We start from the raw sequence: 19,855 nt of genomic DNA on the forward strand, positions 1-19,855 counted from the left end.
GGGTTTTACTTTAATGTCATCATGCCGTTTTCCATCTTTGGGCAAAAGATTCCTGCATCACGGTGTTGGACCAGATGACCCTTGTGGTCCCTTCCAACTCTACAATTCTATCATTCTATGAAATACTGTAATGAAGCAGTCCCAGCTCCCTTTAAATTAAATGTCAGAATCCTGTATTTTAATGTATTACAGCGGGCAGAAACTCCACGCCATAGGACATTGAACTAAGCTTCCTCTGGTAGTTGTGGCATCGTTTTCCTTGAAGATTTTGTGTTATTGTTTCATTTTCATGAAAGGGTGGCACCTGAAAGAGTTTATTAGGCGAAGTGCATCCTAAGTCAGATGAGATGGTTAGGCAGGGTGACTTGGGAAGTCTCTTCCGGTGGCTGGAGGAACTGGACCAATGATGGTCAGTCTTTAATAACAGAGAAGTTGTCAAAGCACTGTAGTAGCATACCTTAGGATGTGGGGAATACTTCTTAAATTCACTTGAAGCTTTAAAACAGTTTGTGAGCAAAGATTACACAGTTACATATGAACTTTTTCTTCATATAGAGTGTCTTCTGTTAGTACTTAAAATTTGAACAGAATATATTGGTTTAAGACTTAGATGAGGTTCTCTAGAATCAAATATGGTTTTATATTCACTGATTTAATAGGAGATTCAATCATACGTCTAGAACTACTTAATGAGGCTGCAATCATGCCCACTTTCCTGGGAGTGAGCTACATTGAGCTCAGTGGGACAGTTCTGAGTAAACTTGCATAGATTTGTTCTGTACATGTATTTTTGTGTCTTTTTCAGCACTCCCAAAGGGACAGGAGAAAGTTGCACTGTTCTTGTACTAATACTGTTTTTAGACCATATTATCATCATAATGCTATCATAAATTCTTTAAAATGGCATTAATTGGAGATAGAAGATATAAAGATACTACAAAAGATAAAACATTCCTGTGATATTTATCCTATTTTTGTTTGTGTGTTAAGATGTTGGGATTCTGTTTTCTTATTTGGCTTGTTTCTTATGCTTCCTTCATTAGGTTTCTCATACCTAGAGCATAAACTACAATTTTCCTGACAATTTTTTTGTTTTAGTTTTTGCTCTAGGAATGAAAAGTGGAAGGACTTTTTGACAGCAGGTTTTCATGTTTACAGTTCAGTGTTATTTTTGCCTATATTGACCCTGCCTTAATCCACTGCACATCTGTATGGACAAGTTTGATTCATTGAAAAGGTAATGTTGACAAGGGGATCTTCTATGCAGTTATTGGTATTGGTTCTTCAGGGACCTGCTTTTGTATCAGAACATTTATGCTTTATCTTTTACCATAGTGTATGAATTTATAGTCCATAGTATCTGAAAGAAGAGTTTTCAGGGTTCAGTACTACCTGGAAGCTATTTTCTCAAATTCCAAATGTTTTGGGGACTGGTTGCAGTTATTCAGGACTGACAGAAACTCACTCGGCATATCTTTAAGCCACATTGTGGCTACTTTCTGTGTCCTTGGACTAAACCCTGACATTAAAACATGTTCTGAGACTGAATCCTGGTAAATTCAGCCATGCATGCCTTATATTTAGAGAAAACCTTTGTGCTCTTTGGTTCTCAAAGGGAAGCTAGATGCCATTTTCACATATTCTTTCAAGCATATTTAAGGCTAGCTTTTGGGGAAATACCATCTTCTGTGATATCACAGGAGCTTTAGCACAATAGTTTATGTTATTTAGAACCAGGATTTGGAGTTGTAGGCGCAGAGGTTTTGTTTTTTTAAACTATCAACCACTGCTTGCTTATTTCCCTGATGAATGGGGCACTAGGAATGCATAAGCAGAAAGAGAATATTATTCTCCCTCAGATATTTGTCTGTCAGCCAATCTGATGTTTCTCCTTTCAGCCTTTTATAGTTATTTGGATTGCTTTTTGAAAGTATTTTTTTTCTTTGCCTGTTAAAACAATTGAGTCATTTTGAACCCTATTTTAAAAAGCAATGGTTTTCCTAGCCCATTTGGCTGAAATGTTGAATCAAAGAGTTGAAGCTGCAGCATCAAAAGCTTATCCAGAGGGTAAGAAAAATGAGTGGTTATTCAATGTCTTGGATATGTAATTGTGGCTTTGACTGAGGAATTGATATTGTCATCATGGCACACGTGATTTATATTGTGTCAGCATTTCTATTATAGCATGATCTCATTTCTCAGTACCATTACACAGTCCTTGCCTTGAATAATGTTGCAGACTTATCCAGAAAATATGCTTTTGAGACGTTGAAGAACTTGTGGTATATCTTGATGAATGTTTTGTTTCTGCAATGTATGGATGATCAGCAGTAGTAGCAAATATTAGTGTCAGTGAAATGTTTTAAAAACAATTTTTCCCTGAATAAGATCATAGTTTATTTCATAAAATATGGAAGCATTTACTAACCTGCTTTAAGTAAGGAAAAGATTACTCTTTGACCTTCTTCTTTGGCAATGGAGGAAAAATATATGATTTGGGTGTAAAATAAAATTATGCAGCCCAATCATATAAAATATTATAATTAGAAGCCACCCACTTATATAAAAAGCCAGTGTACAACAATATATTCATTATCAGTTTTGAAGCCCAACTGCATGAAATTCTTATAAGCAATTGAATGACATATGTGAAGAAGAACTAATATTTGTTGACCAGTAGAAAGGAACTCTTATTTTCCATCTCTTATATTAAGAGAATTGCTTAGCACAATAAAGAAGCCAACAACTTTTCCCTTGAGTAAGGAGAACTTTGGCTTAGGACTTTGAGGAAGGAGCAGATTTCACAAGGATCCAAAAATCATGATTGCAGCAGGGTTGCCACATCTTAACTGGCACTGGCTCCAGCAAAACAAAAAAAGTTTCAGCAGATCTTGAATAACAGCTTTGGTGGCAACCCTACATCAAGGACTTCCCCCATTCTTACCCCACAACCTCCCCAGATCTGCTCTAGGGGACTGGGGAAACCTCTAGAACAGATTCAAGGGGTGTATGGGAGGAAGGGGAGTCACATTGCGCAAGTGCAAATTATTCTTCTAATGAGACCATGACATATCACTACATACAACCCTTGGGCATGCTCACTCTGTTTTGTTTTGCTTTTTTAAAACCTCATTCTACATAGTTGGTTTAGTGAGCAGATTGTCAAGAGTTAAATAAATAGGTGTTTGGTAAATTATTTTCAAGCCAGGTTTTCTTTTCCTGTACTCTGGAAAGACTGTGCCAATTTCACAATAGTCAAGACTTAGTATGAGTACTTCCTCCTGTGCATCTGACAGATGGGCATTCCTTTGATCAGCATACTGAGCAGGAGTTTATTTTAATTGGTGGATAGATTTTGGTGATTGCACAGAACTCCAGCAAAGTGCCGATGACTGTACCAGCTGCACAGCGGTTGAGATTCAGTTGAATCCATAATGCATAGGTGAATTGCTCACTCCCCGTCCCTCACGACTTCAGTGGACTTCAGCTCTGTCCTGCTCAGCATATGTACCCCAAGCAGTGGTGAAGCTTGAATTAACCACAGCATAGCTTACCGTGCCATATCTGTTAAGTTGTGTGTGAACATGTCAGACGACACAGCGATTCTTCAAACAGCTCTTGTTTATTCACAGGCCAGAACAGAACTGAACTGAAGGGTTCAGTCAGCCTGCTTATGCAGAGCTCCAGTACAACGTAACTGTAACAATTTTCTAAAACTATCCAATCACTGAACGTCACTTTCGATCCCTTATTTGCATAACTATCTACAGTATCCCCCTGCTGGCCCAGGGTGAGAACTTCAGTACATAACAATATCCATATTGCCTAAATACCATACTTTTCTGTGTATAAGATGAACTTTTATTATGTGAAAATAACATTTAGAAATTGGGTTCATCTTAGACACAGTTAGTGCAGAGGGGGTAGGGGGGATTGTTTGCTGCCGCGAGCAGTATATTGGCACCGGCATTAGTGCGGGTGATTGGTGACTGTGGCAATGGCTGCTGTCAGTTGGCCACTTCTACGGCAATTGGGCGTGTGATTGGTGTGTGCTGTCTGCGAGCGGTGAAACGATAGGTTGCTTCTGTGTTGCGTGCAATAGGAATTGTTGTCCAGGCGGGTGAAAGTTCTTAGGCATTCCCCCCCCCAAAAAAAGCTCAACAACTCTGCGCAATCTCCCTTTTTAATTTAATTAGTCCTCCAATATACACGGGGCGTCTTATACATGGAAAAATACGGTAATGTGTCCTTAAAAGCTGCCATTTCCCAGCATTTTGGAGCTTGAATGCACATCCCTTAATGCAACATACTGAACCATGAAGTTTTTTGTTAATTGAATTTGATTATTTTTTGACATTTGTATTACTATAACTACTACTGTTAGACAAAGGCAAATATTAGATGTTCCTTTTCACCTAGACAGCAGCCCATTTTCCAAAGCTTGCAGTGCAAATCGATAAATCTTTCCAGAAAAACCACCAAAGCATAGTCTATGAAAGAAAAAAATCACATCATCTGTCAACATCCTGAAGTCTCTTATCAAATGTTCAGCTTATTCAAAATAAGTAATTTCTTATCTGTACATTCCCAAATTCAGCATGAACCATTATCAATTGTACATCTCCTACACTGAGAGGTTTCAAATCAGTTCTGTTGAACTATTTTCTAACTATAAGCCCCAATTCCTCATTATATGAGAGAAGACTGTGATTCTGCCAGCTGTGGCCCTGTATTTTGGTTGCCTCATTTGTGTTTTTGTCCCATACTGTGGACATAGATATATAAATGAGATGTCAAATCAACTCATAAAAGAGATTATTTAAAAAACTGGTTTTCCAGATTGCTTTAAAAAGTCACAGGGACTTGAGAAATGGCAGAACCAGAGATAAAATACAAATTAAGTAAACTTTTAGTCTTTAAGCTCTATAAAATCACTAGGTGAGGGCCAAAGTAGATGTGTGTCTGTTTGCTAATGTTATGTACTGAGTTGAATAGGATCCAAACTGCAGCAGTCTGATTGGTCCTAGAACAATGCAGCAGTAAGATTGGTTGGAAGGAACCACCCAATCATGCTGCAGATAGAAGTGAATCCACAACCTGATTGGCTTACAGTAGAATTCCGGAATTAGCCAATCATGTGCAGCCCATTGTGTAAATAATGTATATAAAGCAGATACTTTGAGGGGACTTTCATTCATTCCTCCTCACCACAATGAGCTGAATAAAGAGCATGAAATCACTTTGCGACTCTGTGTATATTTCAGCTAAACATGCACTTGCTGGGTTGGCTATAAAGAGAGGGTTGTGGGGGGGTGTCTACTTCAGTCACAGAGCGGAGCAAATGCAACCCCTCCTTACTTCCCTGTACTCCATTGTTCAGAGACCTAGTCCCATGGCTGACTCACCTTATCCCCAAATAATAAACTATTATGTAGATGTCCTCTACTGTTTTAAGGGCTGCTTCAAACATGAATTTCACAAAGAGAATATTTCCACATCAAATGCTTGCAGAGCTCTTGAAGATCATGAAATGGATGATTATTCATGTGCCTTTTACATTGAATGTGTATGTACTGAGAAGACCTAGTTGCATCTCTATTTCTGGAGTGATTGATCGAATCACACAGAGCTGATTGGAAGAGGGCTTTCTAGAGCAGCGAATAACAGAAAGCTGCCTTAATCCAGTTCAGACTCTGTGTTCATCTAGCACAGTGATGTCTACTACAATGCAATGACAATGGCTATGCAGGGTCTCAGGCAGAGAAGGGTCTTTCACATAACCCTGAACCTTTTTTAACTGGAGATGTCAGGGACTGAACCTGTGAGCTTCCATCTGCAACTGAGCTTCAGTCCCTTCCCAATTGTGCATCACCTAATACTTGGTGTTTTAGGAGCCTTTCATTCCTCAGTCACCTTAGGGTGGCCCAGTGCAGCAATTAAGAATGACTGGCAATTCTTTTACCTTTCTGGTCCAGATTCAAATTCTTCTTAGTCTGCATTAGAAGTCAAGAACACATTAGAACCTGAGAGTTGTTGTTATTTTGCTTTTCTTTCTTTGTATAGGCAAGTAACCAACACAGTCCTTTGGACCAAAATATATTTTAGCCTACATTGTTGTTCCGACGCAATACATAAAGATGAGGCTGAGAAGACTGAATATGTTGGTCCCCAAATTGACCTCTAAATAATCAGGTTCTGTAACACACATATTCTGCCTGGAGTGGATATGCAGAAATTCATAAGTGTGATTGCCCTATTTCTTTCACATATGATTAGATCAGTACTGAAATAGCAAATTGTGGTGATATTGGCAGTGTTGTCATTAGGCTACAGAGATGACTTCCCACAGAGACAAAAAGCAGTAATTCACACCTCATGCAGGGGCTGTAGCTTCAGGGCGCCTGTACATCATGTCTGACACCATGGTATCTACCTATCATCTATCTATCTATCTACACACACACACTATAGATTTTGAAGTTGAATACTGCAGCAATGTGTGCATTAGACTGAACTGATTACTGTACGACAGTAGCTGCTATACTGTGTACCTCTAAGTGTCTGATCACTCCTGATGCAGAGATGCAGCTGGGTCACCCACCCTCAGGTGGTTGTTTCCTACTGGAGGCACACTCAGAATAGCAACTCAGGTGGAAATGCTTAGCTGTGGTGTGCACAATGTCTCAGGTTCAATCCCTGTAAGTGGGGCTAGGAAAGACTCCTCTGAAACCATGGAGCGCCCCTTCCAGTCAATGTAGACAATATTCAGCTAGATGATGATCATCATAATCATTTTCTTATTTATACCTTGCCCATCTGGCTGGGTTTCCTCAGCCACTCTGGGTGACTTACAACATAAATAAATAAAGCATAGTAAAATACCAAACATTAAAAACTTCCTGATACAGGACTGCCTTCAGATATAACATTACGTAGCTCAATGGCCAACTGCCTGGCTTAGTAAAGCAGCTTCCTGTGTGTAGTCAATATTTTAATGTTCTAAAACTACATATTTTCATATCTAAGGCAAAGTATTTCTCCCATTTTAATTCAGAAAATAAGTAGAGCCTCAGTGGTTAGAAGTTTGGGAAACATTAGTTTAAAAATTGAAAAATAAGGGCCTGAGTATTAGGTGTTGTTTTTAAGCATAATTGTTATAAATTAATGCATAATTGTTATAAATTTGTCATGGGAAAACCCACCCCCACCCTAAGTAATAGTTCCTTTGAGTAAATTACATCTTCCTAGATTTCAAGCCCAAATATCTAACTGCTGGGAAAATATTATCTCCTTATCCGTTTTAGTTCATTGTTGTTAAGGCAGGGTGGCGTGGAGTCCTGCAACTGAAGCATCACTAGAGAAGAGAGGCACGGTTGCTCCTTCTATGTCCAGGCCAATTACTATTATTTATTTCTGTATTTATCTAGTTTCAGTAGTGGTTGTTCTGGTGCTGTACCCCTGCAACAGGGCAGTGCTTCTGCACCCTTTTAACAAGCAATATGCCAAAGCCCAGGAAGAGCTCATTTTACTTCTCCTAACCATGACATGACATTTCAAGAGTGTTCTGTTTGTTGTTGTTTTTCAAACTGTGAAGGCTTTGTGCCAGCTCTCTTTCTGCTAAATGGAGGAGAACTAGTATGGCTACAACTTAGAAAAGAAAGCCACTTTTTAAGAAGGCCCTTTAGAGGAAAAAGTATATTGTGGCAGTTACTTCATGAAAGTGCTAACTTGCTGAGCCAGCACAAAACAGAGTAGGCTGACCCCCTCAAAGGTATGTAGATTTTGCTCGTGTCTTGGTTTTTATTGCCATTTCACCTTCATAATTAAGAGACAGCATCTGCTCAGTCACTGATCACCAAACCTTATTTGCTGGTGCCGTCCCACTATGTTGCGTCCATCCATGTGTGGTAGTCGCAGCCAATCAGGAAAGATCTTGCTGTGAGAGGTTAGGTTGGGCACATAAAGAATAGCTTTGGGGGCCAGATTTTGCACAACAAAAGACTGCAGTAGCCTCTTGCCAGAATGCTGAGGGCAGCCCTTAATTAACACCCTCATTTACATAAGTATCTTTATATAGCTTGGATACCCAGGCTCATTATAATTGCTTGTGCTTGCATTTAACCTGACAGCTGAATAGAAATTGTGAGAGGAGATCACCCAGGAAAAAAGGAACAACCAGACAATTAAACAAAAAGACTCCTGCAGCCATTTTCTGAATTTATTTTAATTAGTGAAGAAGCTGAAACCAAACACTTCACATTTATTCTATTCTGAAGTTTTGTTTTTTAAAGAATCCTAGTGTTCTTTATGGTTTATGCGATGGTAAGATAACCAGGGTTTTTTTTTGTAAAGGTCTATTTGTTTTGTCTTTCGTTAGATCTGGGTATAACTTGATTCCATTATGTTGTGGGGTCCATTTTATTATGGAAAGTATTTCTTTCTCATTTAATATTGTAACAATACAATTACTGACTTATGGTCAAAGCTTAAATAGCCTAGATCCAACATACAGCACAGTCCTAACCCTAAGATGTTGATGGGTGGGTACAATGAGACAAATACAAATATAGCTTATTTACAGTCCACCAACCACAAGTTAAGAAAATTACAGAATATAAAATATATCAGAACATTAAAAGAGAAGGGAGGAGAACAGCTGCTGATGGGACTGGAGATTTTTCTTCAGTGGAGCTTCAGCTGTGCCCTAGTGGAAGGAAAGGTCTCCCATTGGCAGTAGCAAGCGGAAAGGCCAAAAGTGAAATACATCAGGCGCCTGGTGCCAATGGCTTTGGATCCCTTAGATCCAAGGCCTCATGAATTCTCCAAGGGCCCCCCCACGCTTGAGCCGCCTCATCTATGCCAGTCTGGAGATGACATAGCAATACAGTCATACCTTGGGTTAAAGTTGCTTCAGGTTGAGCGTTTTTGGGTTGCGCTCCACGGCGACCCGGAAGTAACGGAACACGTTACTTCTAGGTTTCGCCGCTCGCCCAAGTGCAGACGCTGAAAATGACATCACATGCATGCGCAGAAGCGGTGAATCATGACCCGCAGACGTGGGTTGTGTTCGCTTCAGGATGCGAACGGGGCTCCAGAACGGATCCCGTTCGCATCCAGAGTTACCACTGTACCATCAACAGAATCGCCCCTACCTGCCCAAGCCAGCATGAGCCAGTAGCAGGGCTTGGGATGTGCCAGTAAAACTACCGCTTCACTCTTTTCCAAACCAAACTAGGATTGCTCTATGAAACAGGCTTAAACTAATTGATTTCAACAGGCTTAAGTATGTCTCACTCCAAATTGGATGCATGTTGGCCATGCATTTTGACAGATTAATATGATTGTTACAAGAAATCTGGTTGACCCCTGTTGGAGTCAAATGGATTAGATGATTCAGAATGGACAGCTCTTTAATCGATGAATGGGGTATACAGGTCATACCAAGGATAAAGCTTTGAAGTGTGAGATGATTTTCAGTTGGGTTAGCATTTATAAAGCGAGCTTGAGCTACAGTGAATCTCCAAAGTTTTAGTGCTGGTTGCGGGAACCTTTTTCAGGCAGATTACATCCATATTCTGCATTATTACAGTTTAAGTTTACAGTGCCTGTGGTTCTCTTCCCAAAATCTTTTTCAGGTCTGGAGAGGAGAATCTCTATAAGTGTATTATCACATCTCTGATTAACTAGCCCCATCCACCTGAGATCTGATGTGGACAGTTCTGAGTTGAGTTCATGGCTTCCATGTTTCAACAGACCCCAGTCCCCTTCATTATGCAATTCAAGCACTAAACATGATTTGTAGCATGTACATGAGCCTTTTTATTACTTCATCTGATTAGTAAGTTGCCCTGAAAATTGGAAGTTCTGGGATACAGAGCTATTATTAATAATTTGTTTCCTCTTTATTATGTGAAGGACAGCCTCACAATTCCTTCCTATCCCTCCTCTAGGAGATCAAAGAGCAGGATGGATAAAGTCAAGAAGGAACTCACAGAGTCATTGGGAAGGAGTCCCTATCCCCCTTACCCCAGTAGCCAGGGTTCAGACAGCCTTCCGGGAACCAGCAAAACCTCGTCGGGCAGTAAGAAGTACCCACCAATAAAAGAAAGGGGATTTTACTCAGATGTCCTTACACCAGGAGCTTTAGATCTCTTGGGGGTAAGTGAATAGAACCTCTGTCTATCATTGGTCTGTAGACAGTTGAAATATAAATGACACAAACTGGTGTTAGAATGAGAGATAGATAAATGTATTTTAAGAAAATATATTTTGAAGTTCCATTTCTGTTTTCTGCGCCATCTCTGCTCTTTCTTTCCTCTAAAGCTGTTTTTCATGTCATAGGAAGTTAGGAATGTTATTTTTATTTGTTTCTCCTCTTAATACATTTTAGAGCTTTGAGGAATTGGGTGATTTTCATGAAAATAGAAAGTCCTTTTCTGTAGTATCTCAGGTGTTTTTAGAAAGTGAAATGGCTTTCCCTTAATGGTACCCCTCATGCTTCAATTTACTGGTTTTTTCAAAAGGTAAAGAGTTTCAATTTCTTTCTTTCTTTCTTTCTTTCTTTCTTTCTCTTCTCGAACAGGAAAAGAGGGTTGAGACTTGTAGAAAAATGAGTGGAGATTGGTTTATATCAGGCCTGACCAACCGGTCGATCGCTCACCCTTCCCAAAAAAAGCTCAGCAACTTTGGTCCTCCCCCCAGAAAAAGCTCAATGACTCTGGTCAATCCAATGGGTAGATCACTGCTAGTTTATTTATAGTTGGGACAAGATCATAGTCTCTTGGAAGTTGGACGCCCCTGGTTTATATTATCAAGGATGAGGGAAGGATTTCCACTCGATGATTACTGGAGGCCTCTCCAGATTTATTATGCTTCCTAACCCTTAACTACCAACACATTTTCTCTTCAGCTGTAGAGGCTTGGAATGTGTTTGTCTTTTAATTAATGTTGAGAATCTCAGGGAATTGCACAAGCCACTGGATGTACCATGAGATGTCATATCTCATTCTTTGCAGTTTGATTGCTATTATGAAAACTAGCTCACCAGATCATAGCTTGCTTTTTCTTTTCTCTCTCTCTGTATATGACCAATTCTTGTTTGCTCATTGAATTCTATACATGTTTCTGTACTGTCTCTTTGTAATCCTTATTATATTAAATTTCAGGATGTGAGTGCAGGTCCGAATGTATACAGGGACTTACTGAAACAGTCAGAGCATGAGGACCACACGCCAAAAGGTAAGCACACGGGAAAGGCTGTTATCATCACTTTCCTCCCTAGGAAATTGGAAGAAAGTTGAGCTCCTGTTATGGGGGGGGGGGGAATGTGAACTTTGAAGAGTATGATTGATCATTGACAGCGCCAAAAGAAACAGAACAGTCAAGCGAAGTCAGGGCAGAATAAAATTACAGACAAGTGGGCTAGCAGCCGTGCCCCAGTCAAGTGGGTGGGAGCCATGCTGAAGGGATCAGAAAATTGGGAAGACCCAATAGCTGGGCTTGTTCAGGGAGCTTGAAAATGAAAGGGAGGGGAGAACGTCTTTTGTTTGGGGGATATGGGAGATAGTACAGGTACATCTACCCTGTGAGGTAATTTAGGCTGAGAGAAAGTGATTGACTCAAGGTCACCCTGTAAGCTTAGGAACATAGGAAGCTGTTTCATACCGAGCCAGACCAGGAGTCCATCTAACTGAGAATTGCTCATACTGCCTAACAGCAGCTCTCTAAGGCTCCAGGTGCTGTCTTCCCAGCCATACCTAGAGATGTCAGGGATTGAACCTAGGGACCTCTGCATGCTCTCCCGCTGAGATACGTACTTGAATGAGTGAAGATTTGAGCATAGTGTGACACAGGAGGAGCCAACATTTCTCAGTGCATGTTTAGCATCATACACATATGCATAACAAACATTTTCACTTCTCCAAGATGAGATGGATGATAACTGTTCCCTCTTCACTTGTCCCTGGGTTTCATAACTGCTGATTTCTCCATGAAACTGGCAAGAGTTACAAAATAACTTAGACTAAATACAAAGCGCAGATAAATAACATTAAACGGAAGATAAGTAAAATAGATAAACCCATTCCCATTACTTCAGTGGAAGTGGAAAATTTGAAAGATCTCACATATGGATTTACACTGGAGGTCGGCCACCTAAGGCCCATGGGCCGGTTCCGGGCCAAATGGGTTCTGGATCCGGCCCACGAACAGTCCAGAAATTTCTGCATGGTTCTGATTCATATCATTCGGAAATCATGTCTGCACATGTCTGCAGCACTGGAAATGGCTTCTGCGCATGCCCAGACGCTGAAAATTGCGTCCGTGCATGAGTCTGGAATTGGGACCCCAACAGTAACCACATATTTAAAAAAAATGCTTTTGTTTTCTTAATCTTGTTTCTTACCAGTCACAACATTTGAAACGCCTGAGAATATTGAGTCTATTTTAAATGCCCAGCAAATTGGACCAACTACAGAAATAATCAAAGAGACGGACTTTCCATTGCAATCATATAAGCCAAAAGTACAAGTTCCCTTTGAGGTGGTTCCAGGACAGTGCCCTCGGAAGATAGCGATCGAGAGGTAATTAGTGCCAGGAAATGGTTACAAAGGGCATGCGTACAGCACAGGCAAGGACCTTTGCATTTGGATGTGCAGCTCTGGATTTCTATATAAATCACAGAGAGTTACACAGGCCTACACTAAAACTGTTGAAATGGGTAGGCTTAGGATCCTCTAGCCCTGCATAGGTTCAGGTTGTAAGATGCCAATCCCTCAGAGAGGTAGATACGTTTCTCTGATTTCAGTGGGCTTTGGAGTGCCAAAATCAAACGATTGGACTACATACGTTAGCTTTTCTCACAGAACCTCAGCCTGAGGCTCCATGGACAAAAATCTACAAGCTGATTTGGAATGGCCTTCAGAATAATAGAGGAGCTTTTGAATCAGATACCCATCTCTGACAACATTGGAGTATTGGACTGCCCCAAAGTTTTGGCCTGTCTCTTTATTACACTGTATTACTCAATTTACTTTATTAGTCAGTCCCTGAAACAGATTAACAACAATTGAATCGGGTTTCCTGTAAATATGAACAGTTTAATCTTATTATTTAACCAGGTTGAGACGATTATATCTCAGCCTGGATATCACTCAGCTCTTAGAAATGGCAGGGATAGATTCCAATGAATTGATGCCAAGACACCAGGACCCTGACAATATGCCAACTATTGAGCAGAAGAATGACCCTCTTTTCCCTGTCTATCTCCCATTACAGGTAAGATACGGGATTCAGTGGTGCATGTGATCTACTTCAGGGATTCCCAAGCCTTTTACAAAGTTGACCCAGCAATTGCATTTGATGATGACTTTCCATTAAATAATCTGTGTGTCTCTATGGATATCTAATTACCATTTGGAAATTGCTGCTGTGCATTATGTCTTAACATTGGATTAAAAATAACCAGGACACTGGGGTGGGGTGGGAGGTGGGGAGTGGATGTGGCAACATTAATGGTACTTAAAAGAAGCTGAATAGTGTTACAAAAGCCTGGTGCCTGCCCCGATCTCTACCAAGCAGTAACAAGAGAGCGCACAGGGTTGCAGGCATACATACAGGGTCAGTGTCCCTTTGGAGAATAGAAGACACGACAGAGACAGTTGTGCTTTAAGAAATAGGGTTTATTCGCCTATTTGCACCTTCAGTCTGCATGGAGGGAGTCCAGATTAATCACAATAATTTACAGCATGGCTCAAAGCATTGCAGGTAACTTTTAGTCTCTCCCACAAAGATGGATCTCAGCTGTTTTCCCCCTTCTTCCCAGAAGCCCCTTGCCCTCCCCCAGAGCAATCACCGTGGCAACCTTCCAAATCTCCAGTCTCTGGTCACACCTGGGGCTGGACCCTCAATGGCTCTTTACCAGGGGTTGGCAAGGTTTTCCTCACCTGGGCTAGTTCACTCCAGCGGAGATCCCTCTGTGGGCCAGATCATGAGCGTCCGCGATTTCTGGCTTCGGCGGAAGTGAGTCCCCACACTGTGCCGGTTTCGTGCAATGCATGGGAACTTGCCAAACGGGCGGCTCGGTTCAGGGGCAACTCGTGGGCTGGTTAAACGACCCCCATGGGCCGTTTGTGGCCCATGGGTCTTAGGTTGCCTACCCCTGCTCTTTACTGTAATGCTAACAGGTCTGCCCTTCCCTCAACCAGCCAGGGTGGTTTGCATAAGGCAGCCCAGGAATTCCCTCTCTGGCACAGCTCTGCAGTTAGTTTTAAAAATCCATTTCCCAAACAAAATCCCAGTATTTATATGTTCCTAGTGTTTAGGGAGATCCCCCCTATTTCTATAACAATATGTTTTGAAAATATGAGATTGATGTTTGGGTTTTGATCCAACAAGATGTACAAGAAGCAGAAACCTCCTACAAGATATTAGGCAGCATCCAAAGAGCAACCAGAGGCATTTATGAACACACACATACCAGTGCTGCTCACCCCATGGCCTTCATGCTCCCTTCCCCAAGTCATTATAGAAGCTTGGCAGACCTTACACTCTTGCAGCAGGACAAGCTGCTGTCAGGACAAGCAGAGCCGTGGTGCACGTGCAGAAGTACTTGGATATGCAAAGAGCTGTCAGGATTCCAAGTTAGCTATTGACTTTGGTGAAGGATTAATTTCTCACTTCTTGCTTGCTTAGATTTTTGATAATGAAGAGTATGATTGCCGGACTCCAGAAGAGTGGCTTTTGTTGGGTGTGGAACCTGAATCTGAAGACCGGAAACCTATCCCAGGAAAAGCTCTCCTGCCTACAGACGATGAGCTTGGGCATGGTAAAGCATAGATGTGATGCAACTGAGTTATTTCATTTATTACAAAGATTGCAAAATAATAGTTGAATACATGAGAACCATGCTTTTCTCCCTCCAAGTATTTTTGTTTTGAAGTATAGCAGATCAAAACGTACAATGTTTTCTTGCATTTTGCATATATTCTAAGGCCCCACCCTTCCCCAAGTGGCTCTATGAATCCCTACCAATGAAACTTAGAAATTAATGTTTTTAATTACCATATTTTTCCGTGTATAACATGCCCCTGTGTATAACACAACCCCTATTTTTGGGGACTCCAAGTAAAGAAATCCCCCCTATGCACTATCCGTGTATAAGACGACCCCCATTTTTAAACTTGAAAAAAATAGGGAAAATATATAGTCTTATACATGGAACAATACGGTACTTTGTTTCAGTTAACAGTTAAGTGTATTTTATTTCTGCTGAAATTCGTGGGAGTCAGGCTGTTGACACTAGCATAATGTTTCATGTACTTTAGTGCTTTAGTGTCTGAACATGTGGTATTTATGCATTTTATTAACTATTTTATAAGCCATAATTTTTAGACATAGTGTCTGATTTTTAATGCCTCTATATCTGGGTGTACAATGTGATATTCTTGTGAGTTAATTTTTCAAAATATGTGGAGCGATTGCAATTCTTCTATAATCTAACACAAATGACAGGTGCTTTTAGCCTAAAAATTAAGTCCTGTAAGTTGACCACTTCAGTTAGAACATGTGCCTAACAACATTTCTGCATTATGTGAGTTCCTGGAGGCAGTTGGAGGATGGATAGCGGCTAACGGATTGGGGTTGAATCCTGACAAGACAGAAGTACTGTTTTGGGGGGACAGGGGACAGGCAGGTGTGGGCGACTCCCTGGTCCTGAATGGGGTAACTGTGCCCCTGAAGGACCAGGTGCGCAGCCTGGGAGTCATTTTGGACTCACAGCTGTCCATGGAGGCACAGGTTAATTCTGTGTCCAGGGCAGCTGTCTACCAGCACCATTTGGTATGCAGGCTGAGACCCTACCTGCCTGCAGACTGTCTCGCCAGAGTGGTGCATGCTCTAGTTATCCCCCGCTTGGACTACTACAAGGTGCTCTACGTGGGGCTACCTTTGAAGGTGATCCGGAAACTACAACTAATCCAGAATGTGGCAGCCAGACTGGTGACTGGGAATGGCCGCCGAGACCATATAACACCTGTCTTGAAAGACCTACATTGGCTCCCAGTACATTTCCAAGCACAATTTAAAGTGTTGGTATTGACCTTTAAAGCCCTAAACGGCCTCAGCCCAGTATACCTGAAGAAGCGTCTCCACCCCCATCATTCTGCCTGGACACTGAGATCCAGCGCCAAGTGCCTTCTGGTGGTTCCCTCACTGCGAGAAGCCAAGTTACAGGGAACCAGTCAGGGGGCCTTCTCAGTAGTGGCGCCCGCCCTGTGGAATGCCCTCCCATCAGATGTCAAATAAATTAACAACTATCTGACATTTAGAAGACATCTGAAAGCAGCCCTGTTTAGGGAAGTTTTTAATGACTGATGTTTTAATGTATTTAAACCTTCTGTTGGAAGCCGCACAGAGTGGCTGGGAAAACACAGCCAGAAGGGTGGGATATAAATAATAAGCTATTATTATAATAAATTATTATTATTATTACCTACTAAGATACTAATATGTGTTGGGGTGCCATTAAAAATTAAAAGGAGATACAAAATATGGAGCCCAGAACACAAAGCAGGATCATGAGGCTTGTAAGACTGTGAAGAGGACTCTCTGTAGTTCTGCCTATTTTAACCAAGACAATTGTGAAAATGTGATTCCCTGTTTGTCATTCATATCTCAGAGGATCCCAAAAGTCGCAAACTGATCTATAAGTGGATAGATGTTGGTGTTCTGGATTATGATGAAGAGACAAAATTTTACTTGGTTCATAAGACAAACAGCCTGGGCCTAGTCCGGGATGCACAAGGGAAACGTGTACTTAATGGAGGAATGACTGAAGAAGGTGGGCATTGATTTATTTTTTATTGGATTACAGGGAAGAAGTTAAAATCAAGAGCCTCTCTATACCCAATTAGCTCCCTTTGATTCACGAATGTCTTGGATTGTGATGCATCTTTCTGCCTCTTTAATAAGCAACCATGGAATATTTTCTTTTTCCTGACAATCCTTTGAGGATTCATAGAGGTGGATCATAGACTTCTAGAGTTGGAAGCGACCCTGAGGATCATCTAGTCCAACCTGCTGCAATGCAGCAATATGCAGCTGTCCAATATGGGGACTGAACCTGCAACCTTGGCATTATGTGGACAAATTCAGGATTATTTGTAAAAGGACCTCCATTCTCATCACTCCATCACTTAGAACCTGATCATGGGCATGTATCCTTGGAAATAAGTCCCACAGAATTTGGTATGGCCTACTTTTGGAGGGTCACAATTAGATGAGACAACAGGGGACCCGTGATCATATCTCCCACTTTAAAAAAGCCAGTGGTCACCATTGGGGGTGAGGAATAACTGAGCAATCAGATTGGGATTCTGGTACTGGGAGGAGGAGACATAGCACCTTCCCTTATGCTACATTTATGATCTAAATTTCAGCTCCCAGCCCCACCACAGCCGCTCTTTATGATGATCACATGTTTTCCTCCACATGATTAACTGCAGTTGGTGGGGGAGAGGGCAGTTTAGATTAGGAAAACAGTGTGAAGGAAATGATTCCCTCTCTCCACCCTCCCATCTGCCTTTAACTTTTGAAAATACAGTGGAAGATACAGTCACACATATCCTTCCTGTCTCATCTAGTTGGATACAGTGACATTTCTGATGAGTATTCTTCTGAGTCTCCATTTGGATTCTATTACTCATCATTCTCTTTTCTGCCACGAAACTCTCAGCTTGACACTAGCTTGGTCATAGACTCATTAGATAATTTTGGCACCTGGTTTCTGCAATCTATTTTTATGGCCCCAGTGTGTTCACATTCTTTTCTAATTTCTCCCCAGGGAGAGCCCCACTAATGCCTTGTCAGTATTGGGTGCCCCGTGTCCGTTTGCTTTTTCTGGCTGAGGACCCCCGGGTTCTTGCCGAGCGAGTGATATCTGCCAATGACATGAGGAAGAAAACACAGGCACTATTGTTGTATAACCTGTATGTTGACTGCATGCCTCTGGATGGAATGCAAACCATTGAAGAAAAGAGTTTGCAGCGGATGAAGCAGATGGCAATGGAAACTTCACGTCTGAGGAAAGGGAGTATGTAAGTATTGCAACAGTCCTTCATACTGAAAACATGTTTGTGGTTTTAACACCTTGTTTATGACAAGGGAGGCCTAGCCACCTGGGTGGCAGGATAACTCCATCATTATCATCCCCTCACACCCTTTTCTTCTCATCACATTCCCTGTTCTTTCTTTCCTACTTCCTCTGTTTCTGCACACCCTGGGAATTGCACTTTTCAGAGGCAGACATAAAAAACTAAGGAGGAAACCAGTAAACACAAGCAGGGCAGACACCTGCAATTAATTTGATGCAATTCAGATGCAATTACACCAGGCTGTGCTGTGTTGTGGAACCATTCAGTAAAACCACCATAGATGTAAGGTGCAGACTTTCAGTGTTTGAAGACTTTAAGGAGCACTGATCTAACTAGTGGTATTTGAGATATTAAGCTGCAGCTCTTCCAGAAACTAGCTGGTGAAATGTAGAGGTCTTTTTAGTGTGGTTATTAGAGCCCCTTCGTGTTATTCACTGAGAGCTTCTTCCTGATCAGGTGCTGCTCTTCCCTTTCTTAACAACTGCTTGTGCATCTTCAAAGATTAGATAATGGTAAGTGAAGGGGAGTGTGGGAGATATTTCAACTGGAAATCAGGTGAGCATGGCACAGGGTCTTGAGTGGGTACAAGGTAGATCATAGAATCATAGAGTTGGAAGGGACCCTGAGGGCCATCTGGTCCAATTCCCTGTAATGCAGGAATTTCAACATCTAGACGCCCATCCAGTTTGAAACCTTACCGGACCCTGCTTAGCATTGCAAATATGCTAGCAGTTTTATTGCTGCACCACTAGGAGGAGATCACTGCAAGGATGGCTGATTTCCAATTGTTTCACGATAGCAATGACAATCTATTTCCCCCTGCCTAAGTTAGGATGCTGAATTGAAAAAAAGCTAACCAGGAATGGACTTCTGTGAGAAAGGCCTAGGAACTAAGTTCCTTTCTGGTATGGAAAACAAATTCCTAGGCTCAGGATGTGCTCAGAGGTGCCCATTTATTTAATACTGTCTGCATTTCTTTTGCGTGTGACTTTGGTTGGTAGAGGTTCTAGTAAAAAACAAAATAATTCTGACAAGGTTGCCGTCAAGTCTGTAGCACTGCTACAGACTCCATGGCTTGGAAGATTTGAGACGCTTTGAGCTAGATGAGTCATCAGCCAGTGGTATCATTGATATATCAGTTCATCTCACTGAACTGTGAAAGCTTTTTCCTCAGTCAGATACAGATGTGTGAAATGCAATAAAATTAGTTTTTGAAGAAGGCTAAAGACTATCTGTGAATAGCCCCAAGACCAGAAAATATATCCTGGTTCCAGAAGTTACAGACAATAATATGAAATTGTGATAATAGGAATAATAATAACTAGAGAGCTGGCCCTGTACAAACTAATATCTCCATTGGGCATATGATAATTTACCATTGGGGAAAATAATGTAAAGACTAAAAGCTGAGGAGATAACTCTTGAGGTTATAAGGCTATTGAAACTTGCTATTCAGCTTTGCCCCAGCAATACAGCCTTGAGGCACTGCATTAGACTGTTCTTCCTTATCATCTGACTACCTTATCCACGGGACTCATGGTCTTGTGTTTGCCAGTCTTCCCTTCCGGGACAGGGCCTTTGCTGGCTTCTGCTGGTGTTGCTTCTCATTGTTTTTCGTTTTGCCTTCTCCATGCAAATGGAACAGTTATCGCCAGACTGCCAATTACATTGGGTCAGGAGGGGAGCGAGAAAGAAAGAAGAGTGGA

The 19,855-nt window shown here is 41.4% G+C and overlaps 1 protein-coding gene across 1 annotated transcript in view; it reads left to right on the forward strand.

Moving 5' to 3' along the window:
• DNAH1 (dynein axonemal heavy chain 1) overlaps positions 1 to 19,855 on the forward strand; it is a 118,921-nt gene that overhangs the window by 1,490 nt on the left and 97,576 nt on the right. Inside the window, exons 2-8 of the mRNA XM_083429266.1 lie at positions 9,951 to 10,158; positions 11,166 to 11,238; positions 12,407 to 12,581; positions 13,119 to 13,275; positions 14,692 to 14,824; positions 16,676 to 16,837; positions 17,840 to 18,092. Coding sequence (XP_083285392.1) covers positions 9,967 to 10,158; positions 11,166 to 11,238; positions 12,407 to 12,581; positions 13,119 to 13,275; positions 14,692 to 14,824; positions 16,676 to 16,837; positions 17,840 to 18,092 — 1,145 coding nt within the window. The 5' untranslated portion in view covers positions 9,951 to 9,966. The remainder of the gene's footprint in view (positions 1 to 9,950; positions 10,159 to 11,165; positions 11,239 to 12,406; positions 12,582 to 13,118; positions 13,276 to 14,691; positions 14,825 to 16,675; positions 16,838 to 17,839; positions 18,093 to 19,855) is intronic.

Source organism: Podarcis tiliguerta, assembly GCF_965153285.1.
Source record: "Podarcis tiliguerta genome assembly, chromosome: 2".
NCBI classification, from domain to species: Eukaryota; Metazoa; Chordata; class Lepidosauria; order Squamata; family Lacertidae; genus Podarcis; species Podarcis tiliguerta.